The following is a 13,052-nucleotide window of genomic DNA, read 5'->3' as shown; positions in this document are numbered from 1 at the left end:
GATGGTTGATTGTAGGATGATCGTGTCCGCGTTCACATTCCAAGCATACCGAGGCACCGAAAGTTACGCGGTATTGAAACCATTACACAGATTTGTGAAGCCAGAGCAGACCCTGCATCGTACCTATAGGTATCAAAACCATCGCTTGTTCCGCAGTCTGGCGGAGATGACGAGCCGCTGTCAAACGCCGCTACTTGCGCTCGCACGACCATGACTTCAAGTCGTGTAACGAGCTAGATTATGCACCACGAGATTTGATGCATAGCTTCAACGTGGCTCAGTGCTCACGCGCGTGGCTTCCCTTGAGCACACGGTGCTACGAACTGTCCACGGGTCTCAGAAGTCCATGGCACAGAAGGTCCGCCCGAGGGGTCGAAGGCGTCATGATGCAGTCGATGGATGCCGTACCGTGATACCAGATCGGGTAGTACAAGCATCGGACCTTGAAAGCGTTGCATGCAGCGTCGCTACGGCACGATAATGTCTGAAGACTCATGAAGACGATTTACACCAGAAATGAATAATACCTACAGTGCTACAAGCACGGTGATCACTCACTATTCGACTTGCCTCACGATACAGCGGTGAGATGGCTCATGCGTTCTCACGATGTACGGCCTGACGAAAATGCTGTGTACATGCGCTTTTCGTGACAAGCCTCCTTTTGGACACAACAAGGAAGTAGTGATGCTTGGAAAGGCTCGATTCAGTCCGCATCAACACTCTAGGAGCTGCTGACTGAACTACAGTAGGTCTATGACAGCGTCGTGTATATGTTACACCGTGATCTAAACGTGCTGTTCCCGTTGCTCTTGAACAACCAGATAGCCACCTAGATACCTAGCCACGTTGCAGCGCCTAAAAATATTCAAGCATGTGGAACTGGCAATCATCCTTCGCATTATGGCGTCGAATATTGACATACGGAGAGCAAAAGTACTGCTAACCCTGGAAAAGGTCTTACAAAAAGTTTGTAGTTGGATTCTTCGTCCCATTGTAACACCGAAATTCTACACCTTTGTTGGCATCTAGGTGCGGGAAATCTTTCGGTCGCCGATGAAACCCGGAAGGAACTCACAACTCCACTGTGCACCGGCTTGATGGTCTATATCGTCACTGAATATGCAATTACAACTACTTGCAGCCTCGGATTCTAGCACATAGCCTTCAGAACATGATGACCCACTCCGAACGCAACGCTTCTCCATTAAAGCTCTCCACCATTACCCATGTGACTTTGCCCAATCTTGTTATTATCATGACCGATAGTAACTCAATGGAAGGGGTCGGGCGTATGCCTACTTGTACAGCGGCCCCACCCTATGCTGGGATCGGTTCGGACTGTGATAGACGGCTATCAAAGCCGCTGTGGATGGAGAAGAGCTTTCATCATGGGATTCTCGGTCTCCGTGGAGGAAATTCGGTGTCTGATTTCGAGAGGTTTTGCTTTGAACTAATGCAAGATAGCACGTAACAATTGTCTCTTCACATGGATGCGACTCATATTCTGGCGATCTTTGGCACTGTGCAAGACTATGGTTATAGGCTGTCATGACGTGACGAAGTGGATTTAATTGTTGGACAGTCAACGAGTAAGTCTCAGTGACTTGCAGAATGACTTTGTGTGGGCATCGAGAACATCATTCATTCCCATTATCCATGCAATTGCAGGCAGTCCCTCCTTTGGACGTTTAGTGCATTAAGTGCTTGTGGGATACGTTATCCAGAGCTACCCGAGGTCGTTAGCGATGGTCGCAGACACGATCAGCCTCGCAGCAGTAAAATAATCTACAGCAAACCTTGGAAACCATGCCCTAACACCGTCCCTGCGTTTGAGGCAAAATTACTGATATCGGTGATTCTGGATCTTGCTATTGAAGCAACGGTCCGGCGCGAAGGTGCGCTAAGCCTCGTCGTCATTCGCCGCCACGCTATTGTTTCAAGATCCAACCAAGATCAAGCGGATCCTAAGCGATCGCTTTAGCCGCTGGCACTTGCTGCACTTGGATAAAAGGGGCGCTAACGATGCTGCAGCTCGTTCCCATGTCTTCTCGTGGGGTGTTCGCTGATCGCGGAAGAAAGCTCCGCGCGCTAGAACAAACTACGGAGTGTCGTTGTGCCAGATCTGACCTTCGAGACCTGGATTATGGAATCCTTCGACATTGATGATGCCTGTTGTCGTCAGATGCTTACGCTTCGGTGATTTGGACTGGTTTCTGGCTCCAAAACAGCCAGGCTGATAGATGCGTGTGTCGACTGTATGGGTTGCACACAAAATGCTCGCATCATCGATCTTGCCGTTGCCTTCGGCCCGCCCTTGTCACCTCTACGGCCCGTTAGTCGTCGAACTAGACGAATATTGCCTCGCTTGGGGAACTTGTTGCGTTGAGATAGCGAGGAAGCACTAAGTCTTCGATGATGCTCCCAGTGGTGGCGGGGTTAGCCAGCTACGGCAAGGATCTAACGCCTATCTGGAGTCGTCGTCGAACAGGCTTGAAGAGTGAGTCGGTTCCGCCACGGCTGGTCACGAGATGAAGATATCTTTGAGCACGAGACTTTCTAACCTCAAAGCGATGAGTTTTGCTTACTGGCACATGGACAAATACCGCAATGTACTGCCCCTTTCCGAGCTTCTTCCTAACTTCCGCCTTTACTTCCCGTGTGCATCAATATTGCTTCGGGATTTGCTGAGCTTGACATGAGGCCAGACGGAGCCCTGTACGTTTCCCGTTACGCTAACACAAACGTTCCGGACTGTCCCACCAATTGTCCATATGAGATGTCTAAGCTGGTCGCGATCTTCGAGATGATGATTGTATGAGGCCACGATTTGGCGAGCGCGTTGATCACTGTTGCGGCATTGAGTCGATGCCAGCTGTAAGCAAAGTCTGTCAAGCATATACCCACAAGCTGCATTGCAGGATCGGTTGATGGCAGTCCGTAGTCTGCTTTCACGACAAGGGCTGTGGTGGATACTGATCCCGCTACGCATAATCGGTGCAGCATCCGGCTGCTGCTGTGAGCATCATGCATCTTGAAGTAGTGGCGGTAGGGAAATTAACAGTCAAGACTAGTTCTACGGTGGAGAGATACGTGTAAAGTTGGGACCTTCTTCTCAACAATGTACCGCTGCATGTATCCGGACAAGAACTTTGGTCGACGTGGGGCCGGCGCTACAGCTGCAGCGTGCGTGGTGCATCTGTCGACGGTGCTAATGTGTAGAACAGCTGGCTGATAGCCTGCGAGCACACGGGCATCTATCACATGCTCGCCTGTAGTTGTTGAGAGAGCTGTTGACCAAGTCCATGCTCTGCAGGATACACCTGGCGACTCTTCGGTCGCTAGCAGAAGGGAATGTTCTCGGACTAGCAGCGCGCATCAAGAGTATGTAGCTGGGTTTGACACTTGATAGTATAGGTACCATTGGAAGTGGAACTGCATCACATGCACTGTACCCCTTTTTTCATGCTGTTGGTGTTTATACGCGGGTACGTGCCGTTCCTGAGTGCTGCTATCAATGCAGCGGGGGAAAAGTAACTCCAATGAAGAAAAGAGAAGGAGATGCGGTGGGTATGTGCTGAAAGGGGAAAAAGCGTCTTGTAGAAAAGGAAAAGTGACCTGAGCGCCTAGCACCACTCGATATAATCTGCGACATGGTGCCAAACAGAGTCGATGGTCCTTTTGGGCGTCGAAGAGAGTGTGAAACGCGAGTCGAGAGGAACCATTTCAGGGCTTCTCGAAGCACCCAGGGCGATTTAACTTTGCGCCTCGCAATACATGCGATTGGCTACGCGATTCGCGACGCGAACGAACTCCACATACCGTCGCGTTTCGCAGAGTAGCAAAACGAGATCCACAAAGTGAGGTTCTATTCTCAGCGTCAAACATGAAGTCTCGCACGACGGTATGCATCTGGCTGCTGTCAGGGACAGGCGTGGCAGACGGTTGGCCAGGTGTGGCTGGGTAGCGGGCGACACGTGTGGGCGGCGGTGAGGGATGGCAGAAAACGCACCGTCGATCGTTGGCGGATTTGCTTATTCGGTTCTCCGCTCTCCGTGATGAACGTCACCTCGTAATCACGAACACGCTCATCTCTAGCACGCTCGATAACGCTGTCGCGGGTGGCCCAGCCGCGCCACGAAGCTCATCAACAGCCTCCAGCCAGTCCCCATTGATGCTACAGGGGACGTCACGCCTCGCGACCGCGTTCTCACGACGTCCGTCCGAGCTTGCAGTCCGTTCGTTTCGACCACGACCCAACGCCAGGAGACGCACGGAAACAAGCGAGGACCGCCCGGATCTGCCGTGATGTGCTCAGAGATACCCTAGTAATCTCTAGACTGGGTGCTCTACCTTATACGCCCGGACTACCGCCTGTGGCGCCGATAACAGGGACACCGGAATCTGAGTTGAGCTGACTGTAGTACACGCAGGAAGAAGATCCCTCAGCCTACAGCGATCTGATTCCGCACTGGGAGAGCGCCATGCAGATACACCGAGCAGTTCGTCAACGGCGCTCACTGTGTGGCTGATGGCTTGGACGCCTAGACCCCACCATGGTCAAACATCCACTTTTCTCCCAAAGAATGGTTTTGCCCTATGTGTTTATTCGCAGACCAACCCGAATAGGCCAGCCCGATGAGCTGGCGCTCCGACGATCTCTGTGCGAGTATGCGACTTCCAGTTTCCGAGACGTGGGCCTTGCCTCCTGCTAGCCCTTACCAGCAAGCACCTCCACCTAGGTACGAGTCCGAGCGGGGACTCCAGAAGCTTGATTGACGTCTGCAACGCTGTGGAACCACTCTATTTGGCGCATGCTTGACGAGACGCTGACTGAGATTCGGTAGCTTCTGGTATCCGCAGCCGTATCATATTGCCTCCTGGCTTATCAACACCATGGTTTGGCCTAGCATCGCTTGGTATACTTCGGTTCAACGTGTCGACGACCCGAACAACACAATTAGCCACGAGGGCATGACACGGATGCACCACGAGGAACCTGGTAGACTTACAGACCCAACAGTTGCTTGGTGCCTGTAGTACTGAGCATGGACATCGACAGGGTTTGCTGCGAACAGCTTCGACATGTCGACTTTACCATCATCAATTCATCCTGACTGCATACACCTAAGCCTGAACTCGCTTGGAAGATGCTGTAATTGATAGTAGAACCCACGGACGCCATGTCTATCGACCCCGGCTTATGGGAGGGGATCCGACACACTAACCCCGAATTTGAGACAGCGCCCCTACTATCCAGGTCCCCACGTCTCATGTTTGCTATCATCCGCGACGCATTGGCTCAATACCTCAGCCGCTGGTCTCCACACTTAGCATGCGCCATCTATCAATAGGTATGGAGGCACTCGGCGACATACCCGGCACCTGCACGCCATTAACCCTCGGAGCATGGCTGGACTATCCAAGACAGGAAGTGGTCCGCGGTCCACTCTCGCTCTCACGTCAATATGTTTCTGCAGTACTTCGTTCCGCAATACATGGATGTTACAGATCCGGCATCCACTGTGCTTGTCATCGCGCGATTCACGCCCTGACCACCTTCTTGACATCTTACGCCTATCATCCCCTCCTAGTCCTATACATATAGGAGCACCTCGAGACCCAAGAGACTTTCAATCCCATCCATTCTCATCCAGTTTCTTGGGCCACTACCCAGACACCAAGTACCATACTCCTCTACTGGATCAGAGTTCCATTCTCCATCGAATACCCTTGCCATACTTCAACCTTGAAGTCCATCCATCAACTACCACATCCTCCTTCAGTGAGGATCTTTTGCCTTATACGGCACTAACTTCTACTATTTTTCCAACCTTTTATTAATTCTTTTATACCCTTGCCATCATGAACGTCCTCATCTTCGGAGACCAAACCGCCGACCAGTACCCGCTCCTGCGGAAGGCCTGCACCTGGAAGAACAACTCGACCCTGACGAGCTTTCTCGACAGAGTCAGTCAAGTAGTCCGCGAAGAGGTGCAGAAGCTGCCACGAACACAGCGAGACCAAATTCCCAACTTTCTGACAACATGGGATCTTATCGAAGCATACTATGCGAAGGGACTGAAGGTTCCTCAGCTAGAGAGCTGCATGGTCACCATTGCGCAGCTGTCGCACTACATTGGGTCAGTACCTACCTGCGCATCATAGCCAACTTTGCTAACTGTCTAGATACTATGCCGAGAATCCCTCAGACCTGAAGAACCCGGCAAACACACGAGTAGTCGGTCTTTGCACTGGTCTGCTCGCAGGATCTGTTGTTGCCTCCGCGCGATCCCTGAGCGAGCTTCTTCCCCTCGCCATTGAGGCCGTCCGCATCGCTTTCCGCACCGGCACCGTCGTTGGTGCCGCAAAGGAGGCGCTAGAGCAGACTCCTGTTCCCAAGGAGACATGGTCCACCATCGTGACTAGCATTTCCGAGAAGGCCGCCAAAGACGCAATTACTGCGTTCCACCAGGAGCAGCGGATACCGACCTTGGCGCAAGCCTACATTAGCGCCGTTAGCACCATGGCTCTGACCATCAGCGGCCCGCCCTCCACCACCAAGCGCCTGCTCCAGAGTGACGCCTTCAAGGGCTGCACTCGGGTATCCATCCCGGTTTACGCTCCCTACCATGCTGCCCACCTTTACACTGAGGCCGATATCGACCAGATTCTCGACAAGGATGCTACCAGGCATTTGCAGCAATTCCGTCCGCTTTCTCTGGTGCACTCCGCTTCTACCGGAGAGTGCCACACTGCCACCAGCACATTGGACCTCATCCGAACTGCGCTCAGCGAGATCCTTGTCGAGTCAGTTCGATGGGACAACTTGCTCTCTGAGGTTGTGTCTCAGGTCACTGCTACATCTAGCCAAGACTGCTCCGTATCCGCTATCGGTGTCACTTCCATCACGAACAGCCTTGTTTCCGCGCTGAAGAGTGGTGGACAGTCATCGGTCACAGCCCGCGATCACACTTCCTGGGTGGCCGCTGAGCATGACAGCCGCGGTCGCACCCAAAATGACAAGATCGCCATCGTTGGCATGTCGGGTCGTTTCCCCGGTGCTGCCAACCCTGATGCACTCTGGGACCTCCTCGAGAAGGGTCTCGACGTCCATCGCGAGGTGCCTTCGGATCGTTTCGACGCAAAGGCTCACTGCGATCCTACTGGCAAGGGCAAGAACAAGAGCCACACGCCCTTCGGCTGCTTCATCGATGAGCCTGGTCTATTCGACCCCCGCTTCTTCAACATGTCTCCTCGTGAGGCTGCCCAGACTGACCCTATGGGCCGTCTTGCCCTTACAACCGCATACGAGGCTCTCGAGATGTCTGGATACGTTCCCAACCGCACCCCATCGACGAAGCTCGAGCGCATCGGTACCTTCTACGGTCAGACTTCCGACGATTGGCGTGAGATCAACGCAGCTGAGAACATTGACACCTACTTCATCACTGGTGGTGTGCGCGCCTTCGCGCCCGGTCGCATCAACTACTACTTCAAGTTCTCCGGCCCATCCTACAGCGTTGACACTGCCTGTTCGTCTTCGCTCGCTGCCATCCAGCTTGCCTGCACTTCGCTTTGGGCTGGTGACTGCGACACCGCTTGTGCTGGAGGTCTGAACGTCCTTACCAACCCCGACATTTTCTCCGGTCTCAGCAAGGGCCAGTTCTTGTCGAAGACTGGCAGCTGCAAGACTTATGACAACGACGCCGATGGTTACTGCCGTGGTGATGGTTGTGGTTCAGTGGTGCTCAAGCGCTACGAAGACGCCATTGCCGACAAGGACAACATCCTCGGATGTATTCTTGGCGCCGCTACCAACCACAGCGCTGAGGCTGTGTCCATCACCCACCCCCACGCCGGAGCGCAGGAGTACCTTTACAACAAGGTCCTCTCCAACGCCGGTGTCGATGCTCATGACATCAGCTACGTTGAGATGCACGGAACTGGTACTCAGGCCGGTGACGGTATTGAGATGACTTCCGTCACCAACGCCTTTGCACCCCGCCACCGCCAGCGTCGCCCTGAACAAACCCTCCATTTGGGTGCGATCAAGGCTAACATTGGTCACGGAGAAGCTGCCTCTGGTATCAACTCCTTGGTCAAGGTCTTGATGATGATGAAGAAGAACGCCATTCCTGCCAATGTTGGTATCAAGGGTGTCATGAACAAGACTTTCCCCAAGGATCTCGGCCAGCGCAATGTCCACATCTCGACCACCCAAGTTCCATGGCCCCGCAACGGTGCTGAGAAGCGCAAGATCTTCTTGAACAACTTCTCCGCTGCCGGTGGTAACACTGCCGTCATCCTTGAGGATGCGCCTCTTCCTGAGGCCCCCAAGGGTGTTGACCCCCGCACCATGCACATGGTGACTGTCAGCGCCAGGTCCATCTCCTCGCTCAAGAAGAACATCAACAACCTGATGCAATTCCTCGATGAGACTCCCTCTGTCACTCTCCCCAGCCTGGCATACACCACCACTGCTCGCCGCATTCAGCACAACTACCGCGTCGCATTCTGTGTGTCCGACATTTCCAAGGTCAAGGACGGTCTCCAGGCTCAGATCAAGGACACCTACAGCCCCCTTCCCATGGTTCCCACCAAGACTGCCTTCACCTTCACTGGTCAAGGATCCCAGTACACAGGTCTCGGTCAAAAGCTTTACGAAGATCTCGAGACCTTCAGGATCGACATCGATCAGCTCGACAAGGTTGCCCGCATGCATGACCTTCCATCCATCCTTCCTCTCTTGACAGGTACGGACGTCGCGACTCTTTCTCCGGTCGTCGTCCAGCTTGGTATGGCTTGCATTCAGGTTGCCCTCGCTCGCATGTGGGCCTCTTGGGGCGTCAAGCCAGTAGCTGTCATTGGTCACAGTCTCGGTGAATACGCTGCTCTTCACGTTGCCGGCGTCATCTCTGCCAGCGACATGGTTCTCCTCGTCGGTCGTCGTGCTCAACTCCTCGAACAGGAGTGCACTGCCAACACTCACGGCATGCTTGCCGTCAAGGGCAGCGTTGAAGCTATCACCGCCGCTCTCGGAGATAAGATGACTGAGATCGCCTGCATGAACGGTCCCGAAGAGACTGTTCTCTGTGGTACCGTTGATCTGGTAGACTCCACTAACGAGGCGCTCGCATCCAAGGGCTTCAAGGCCACGAAGCTGAACGTTCCTTTCGCGTTCCACTCAGCCCAGGTCGAGCCCATCCTCGAGAAGTTCAAGGCCGCAGCTGCATCTGTCACCTTCAACGCCCCCGTCGTTCCGGTCATGTCGCCTCTCACTGGCGAGATCATCCGCGAGGCTGGTATCATTGGTCCGGATTACCTGGCCCGCCACGCCCGTGAGACTGTCAACTTCTGGACCGCTCTCACGACTGGTCAGAATGACAAGCTCTTCGATGCTAAGACTGCCTGGCTCGAAGTCGGTGCTCATCCTGTCTGCAGTGGCATGGTGAAGTCTTCCCTTGGTGGAGCACCTGTCGCAGCTGGATCTCTCCGCCGCAACGAGGACCCGTGGAAGACTCTCTCCAACAGCATCACTACCCTCTACCTTGCTGGTGTCTACGTCGACTTCAACGAGTACCACAGGAAGTTTAATGATGCACATGAGATGTACACTCTTCCCACATACGCTTTCGACTCCAAGAAGTACTGGCTCGACTACCACAACAACTGGACCCTTACCAAGGGCGAGGTCCTTGAAGCTCCCACCGCCGTCAAGGCCATTGAGGCTGCGCCAGCTATGGATGCTCCATCCAAGTTGTCCACTACCTCCTGCCACAAGATCGTTCGGGAAGAGCTCCACGCCAACTCTGGTACTGTTGTCGTACAGTCAGATCTTTCTGACCCCAAGCTGAAGGCCACCATCACTGGTCATCAGGTCAATGGCACACCTCTTACGCCTTCTTCTCTCTACGCTGACCAGGCCATGACTGTCGCGGACTATCTCTACCAGCAGCTTCGTCCTGGCACCGCCACTCCTGGCCTCAACGTCTGCTCCATGGAGGTCACCAAGACCCTCATCCCTCAGTACCCTCCTCCAGCCAGTGGCCAGCACTTGCAGATTGAGGGTAACGCAGATCTAGAGACTGATCAAGTCCAGATTACCTTCCGCACTGTCTCTGCCGATGGCTCCAAGGTCCTTGCTGAGCATGCTGTCGGTATCGTCAAGTACGAGTCCATCGACGCCTGGAAGGAAGAGTGGGGTCGCATTCAGTACATGGTGCAGGCTCAGATCAACAGCCTCGAGCAGAAGCTCCAGACTGGTGCCGCCCACAAGGTTCTCCGTGGCATGGCTTACAAGCTCTTCAAGGCTCTTGTAACTTACGCCGACAACTACCGCGGCATGGAAGAAGTCATCCTTGACGGTAAGGAGACCGAAGCCACCGCTCAGGTCCAATTCCAGACCACTGCGGCCGACGGAGAATTCTTGTGCTCACCATACTGGATCGACTCTCTGGCACATCTTTCGGGATTCATTGTCAATGCCTCCGACCATCTTGACTCTGAGAACTCCGTCTACATCTCGCACGGATGGGGATCGATCAAGATTGCAGGAAAGCTTTCGCCCCAGAAGAAGTACCGCTCCTACGTCCGCATGCAGCCTGCTCCTGGCAACATCTCCGTCGGTGATGTCTACATCATGGACGGCGCTGAGATCATCGGTATGGTCATGGGCCTCAAGTTCCAGAACATCCCCCGTCGCGCTCTCAACATCATGATGCCACCTTCTGGCAAGGCCGCTGCTGCCCCCGCCGGTAAGGCTGCCGCTAAGCCTGCCCCCAAGGCGCTTCCCGCTGCTGCACCAGTCAAGGCCACCAAGGCAGCCAAGCCTGTCGCTAAAGCCGCCGCTAAGCCTGCTAAGGCCGCGAAGGCTGTCAAGACTGCCGCACCCGCTGGTGTCACCTCCAAGGTCATGAAGATCGTGGCTGAAGAGATCGATGTCGACATGTCTGAGCTGGTCGACGAGGCTGCATTCGAGAACCTCGGTGTCGATTCCCTCCTGTCTCTGACCATCTCCGCCAGGTTCCGCGAGGACCTTGACATGGACATTCCTTCTACTCTCTTCACTGACTGCTCCACGGTCGGAGAATTGAAGAAGCACTTCTCTCAATACGATGGCGCTGTCGTTGTTGAGGACGACTCCTCCGATACTTCCGATGAGCCTTCCGACTCCACCCCATTCGAGGCTGCCGAAGAGAATGACGACACACCCGCCAGCTCAGCAGGTAGCGAGGATGGCGAGGAAGAAGTCAAGACCTCCACCGAGGCTGGCGCCAGTCTCGCGCGCAAGCTTGTCGCCGAAGAGATGGGTGTTGATGTCTCTGAGATCACCGATGACCTCGACCTCACTGACATTGGCATGGACTCCCTCATGAGTCTCACCATTCTCGGCTCCATGCGCGAGGCTACCGGTCGCGATCTTCCTGCTGACTTTCTCACTGTCAATGTCACCATCAAAGACATCGAGACTGCTCTTGATATGCGCCCCAAGCCGCAGCAGCAGGCCAAGGTTGCCAAACCCGCTGCTAAGGTTTCGGCCCAACCCCCTCAACTCGCTGAGGTGAACAAGAAGCTCGCTTCCCTTCCTGATGTCTCCCACCTTCCCCCGGCCACCTCTGTCCTCCTTCAGGGTAACCCCAAGATCGCCACCAAGAAGTTCTTCTTGGTCCCTGATGGCTCCGGCAGCGCAACCAGTTACATCTCCATCCCCAACATCTCTACCGACATGGCTGTGTACGGACTCAACTGCCCGTTCATGAAGTGCCCCGAGAAGTGGAGCTGTGGTGTTGAAGGTGTCTCTCGCCTGTATCTCTCTGAGATCAAGCGTCGTCAGCCTCAGGGCCCGTACATCGTCGGTGGATGGTCCGCTGGTGGTGTCATGGCCTACGAGGTTGCTCAGCAACTCGTCAACTCTGGAGAGCAAGTTGAGAACCTCGTTCTCATCGACGCCCCATGCCCTGTCGCTCTTGACCCTCTTCCCGCTCGTCTCCACATCTTCTTCGATCAGATAGGCCTTCTCGGTACTGGCAAGCCCGGCGGTACTCCCTCTTGGCTTCTTCCTCACTTCGCGTCCGCTATCCAGAACCTCAAGGACTACGACCCGAAGCCCATGAACCCCAGAATCGCCCCTCCTGTCCTCGCCATCTGGTGCACCGACGGTGTCTGCCCCAACCCTGAGGACCCCCGCCCTCCCCCAGGTGAGGGAGAGGACCCAGCGCCCATGAAGTGGCTGCTCAACAACCGTACCGATTTCTCCGACAACGGTTGGGCACAGCTTCTCCCCAAGGAGAACTTCCAATACGCCGTCATGGGCGGTAACCACTTCACCATGATGAAGGGTGAGCACGTAAGTTACTCCACTCCTACTATATCCTCAACGACATACTAACAGCATATCAGGGTGTCACACTAGGCAAGCTCATCCAGCAAGGTCTCAAGCTATAAGCTTCGACTCGCATTCATTCACTCGTAGACTTTGTGTATATCGCAAATTGCATGCATCTCCTTTGTTCAAGTGTTGAATATCGAGATGTTGGCGTTGGGCTCTCGGTTACTTGTCTTTGGCATGGCGCTGGCGAAGCTGTCATGACTTGATGGCGTTGGGATTTTACCTTCTTGTGGCTTCATTTGTCTTTTACTTTACGCACACGCTGCGCTTTTTCTCATGTTCACGCACGTTATGATTTTACACTGTACTTAATGCTTGGTTTACCCATAATGGCAAGGGTTTGTTCATAACATCTGGTCTTCATTGCATCGTGATATTGCCTCGTCTGCCCTTCATGACCCTCAGCCTCGCCTCACCCCCATGGCAGTGCTGCTTTGCTCGCCTTGTCCTGCTTCCTCAGTGCTACTTCCACACTCTGCCTTCTTTGCTCTCGCATAGGTGACTTGATCATAGCCCCAAGATTCGGCCACCCAGTCAAGACATTGACCCCTGAGAACTGCCTCCGGCTCCACAGTCCGACAACCATGGTCTCATGAAGAGCCTCAAGCCCAGGCTCATGGTCTCTGCATTTGTTGGGATTCCAAATATCACCCCCACGACC

At 54.2% G+C, this 13,052-nt stretch overlaps 1 protein-coding gene across 1 annotated transcript; it reads left to right on the top strand.

The window, feature by feature from the left end:
• Nucleotides 1-5,865: 5,865 nt before the first annotated feature.
• PKS1 (Type I Iterative PKS) lies at nucleotides 5,866-12,447 on the top strand (the record flags this gene model as incomplete). The annotated part of the gene is made up of 3 exons (XM_051499904.1): nucleotides 5,866-6,143; nucleotides 6,190-12,349; nucleotides 12,403-12,447. The coding sequence occupies 3 exons, from the start codon at nucleotides 5,866-5,868 to the stop codon at nucleotides 12,445-12,447; spliced, it is 6,483 nt and encodes a 2,160-aa protein (XP_051349917.1).
• Between the last annotated feature and the right edge of the window lie 605 nt (nucleotides 12,448-13,052).

Source organism: Alternaria infectoria, assembly GCF_024043175.1.
Source record: "Alternaria infectoria strain BMP 0036 chromosome Unknown scaffold_17, whole genome shotgun sequence".
NCBI classification, from domain to species: domain Eukaryota; kingdom Fungi; phylum Ascomycota; class Dothideomycetes; order Pleosporales; family Pleosporaceae; genus Alternaria; species Alternaria infectoria.
This window is presented reverse-complemented; position numbering and strand designations above follow the sequence as displayed.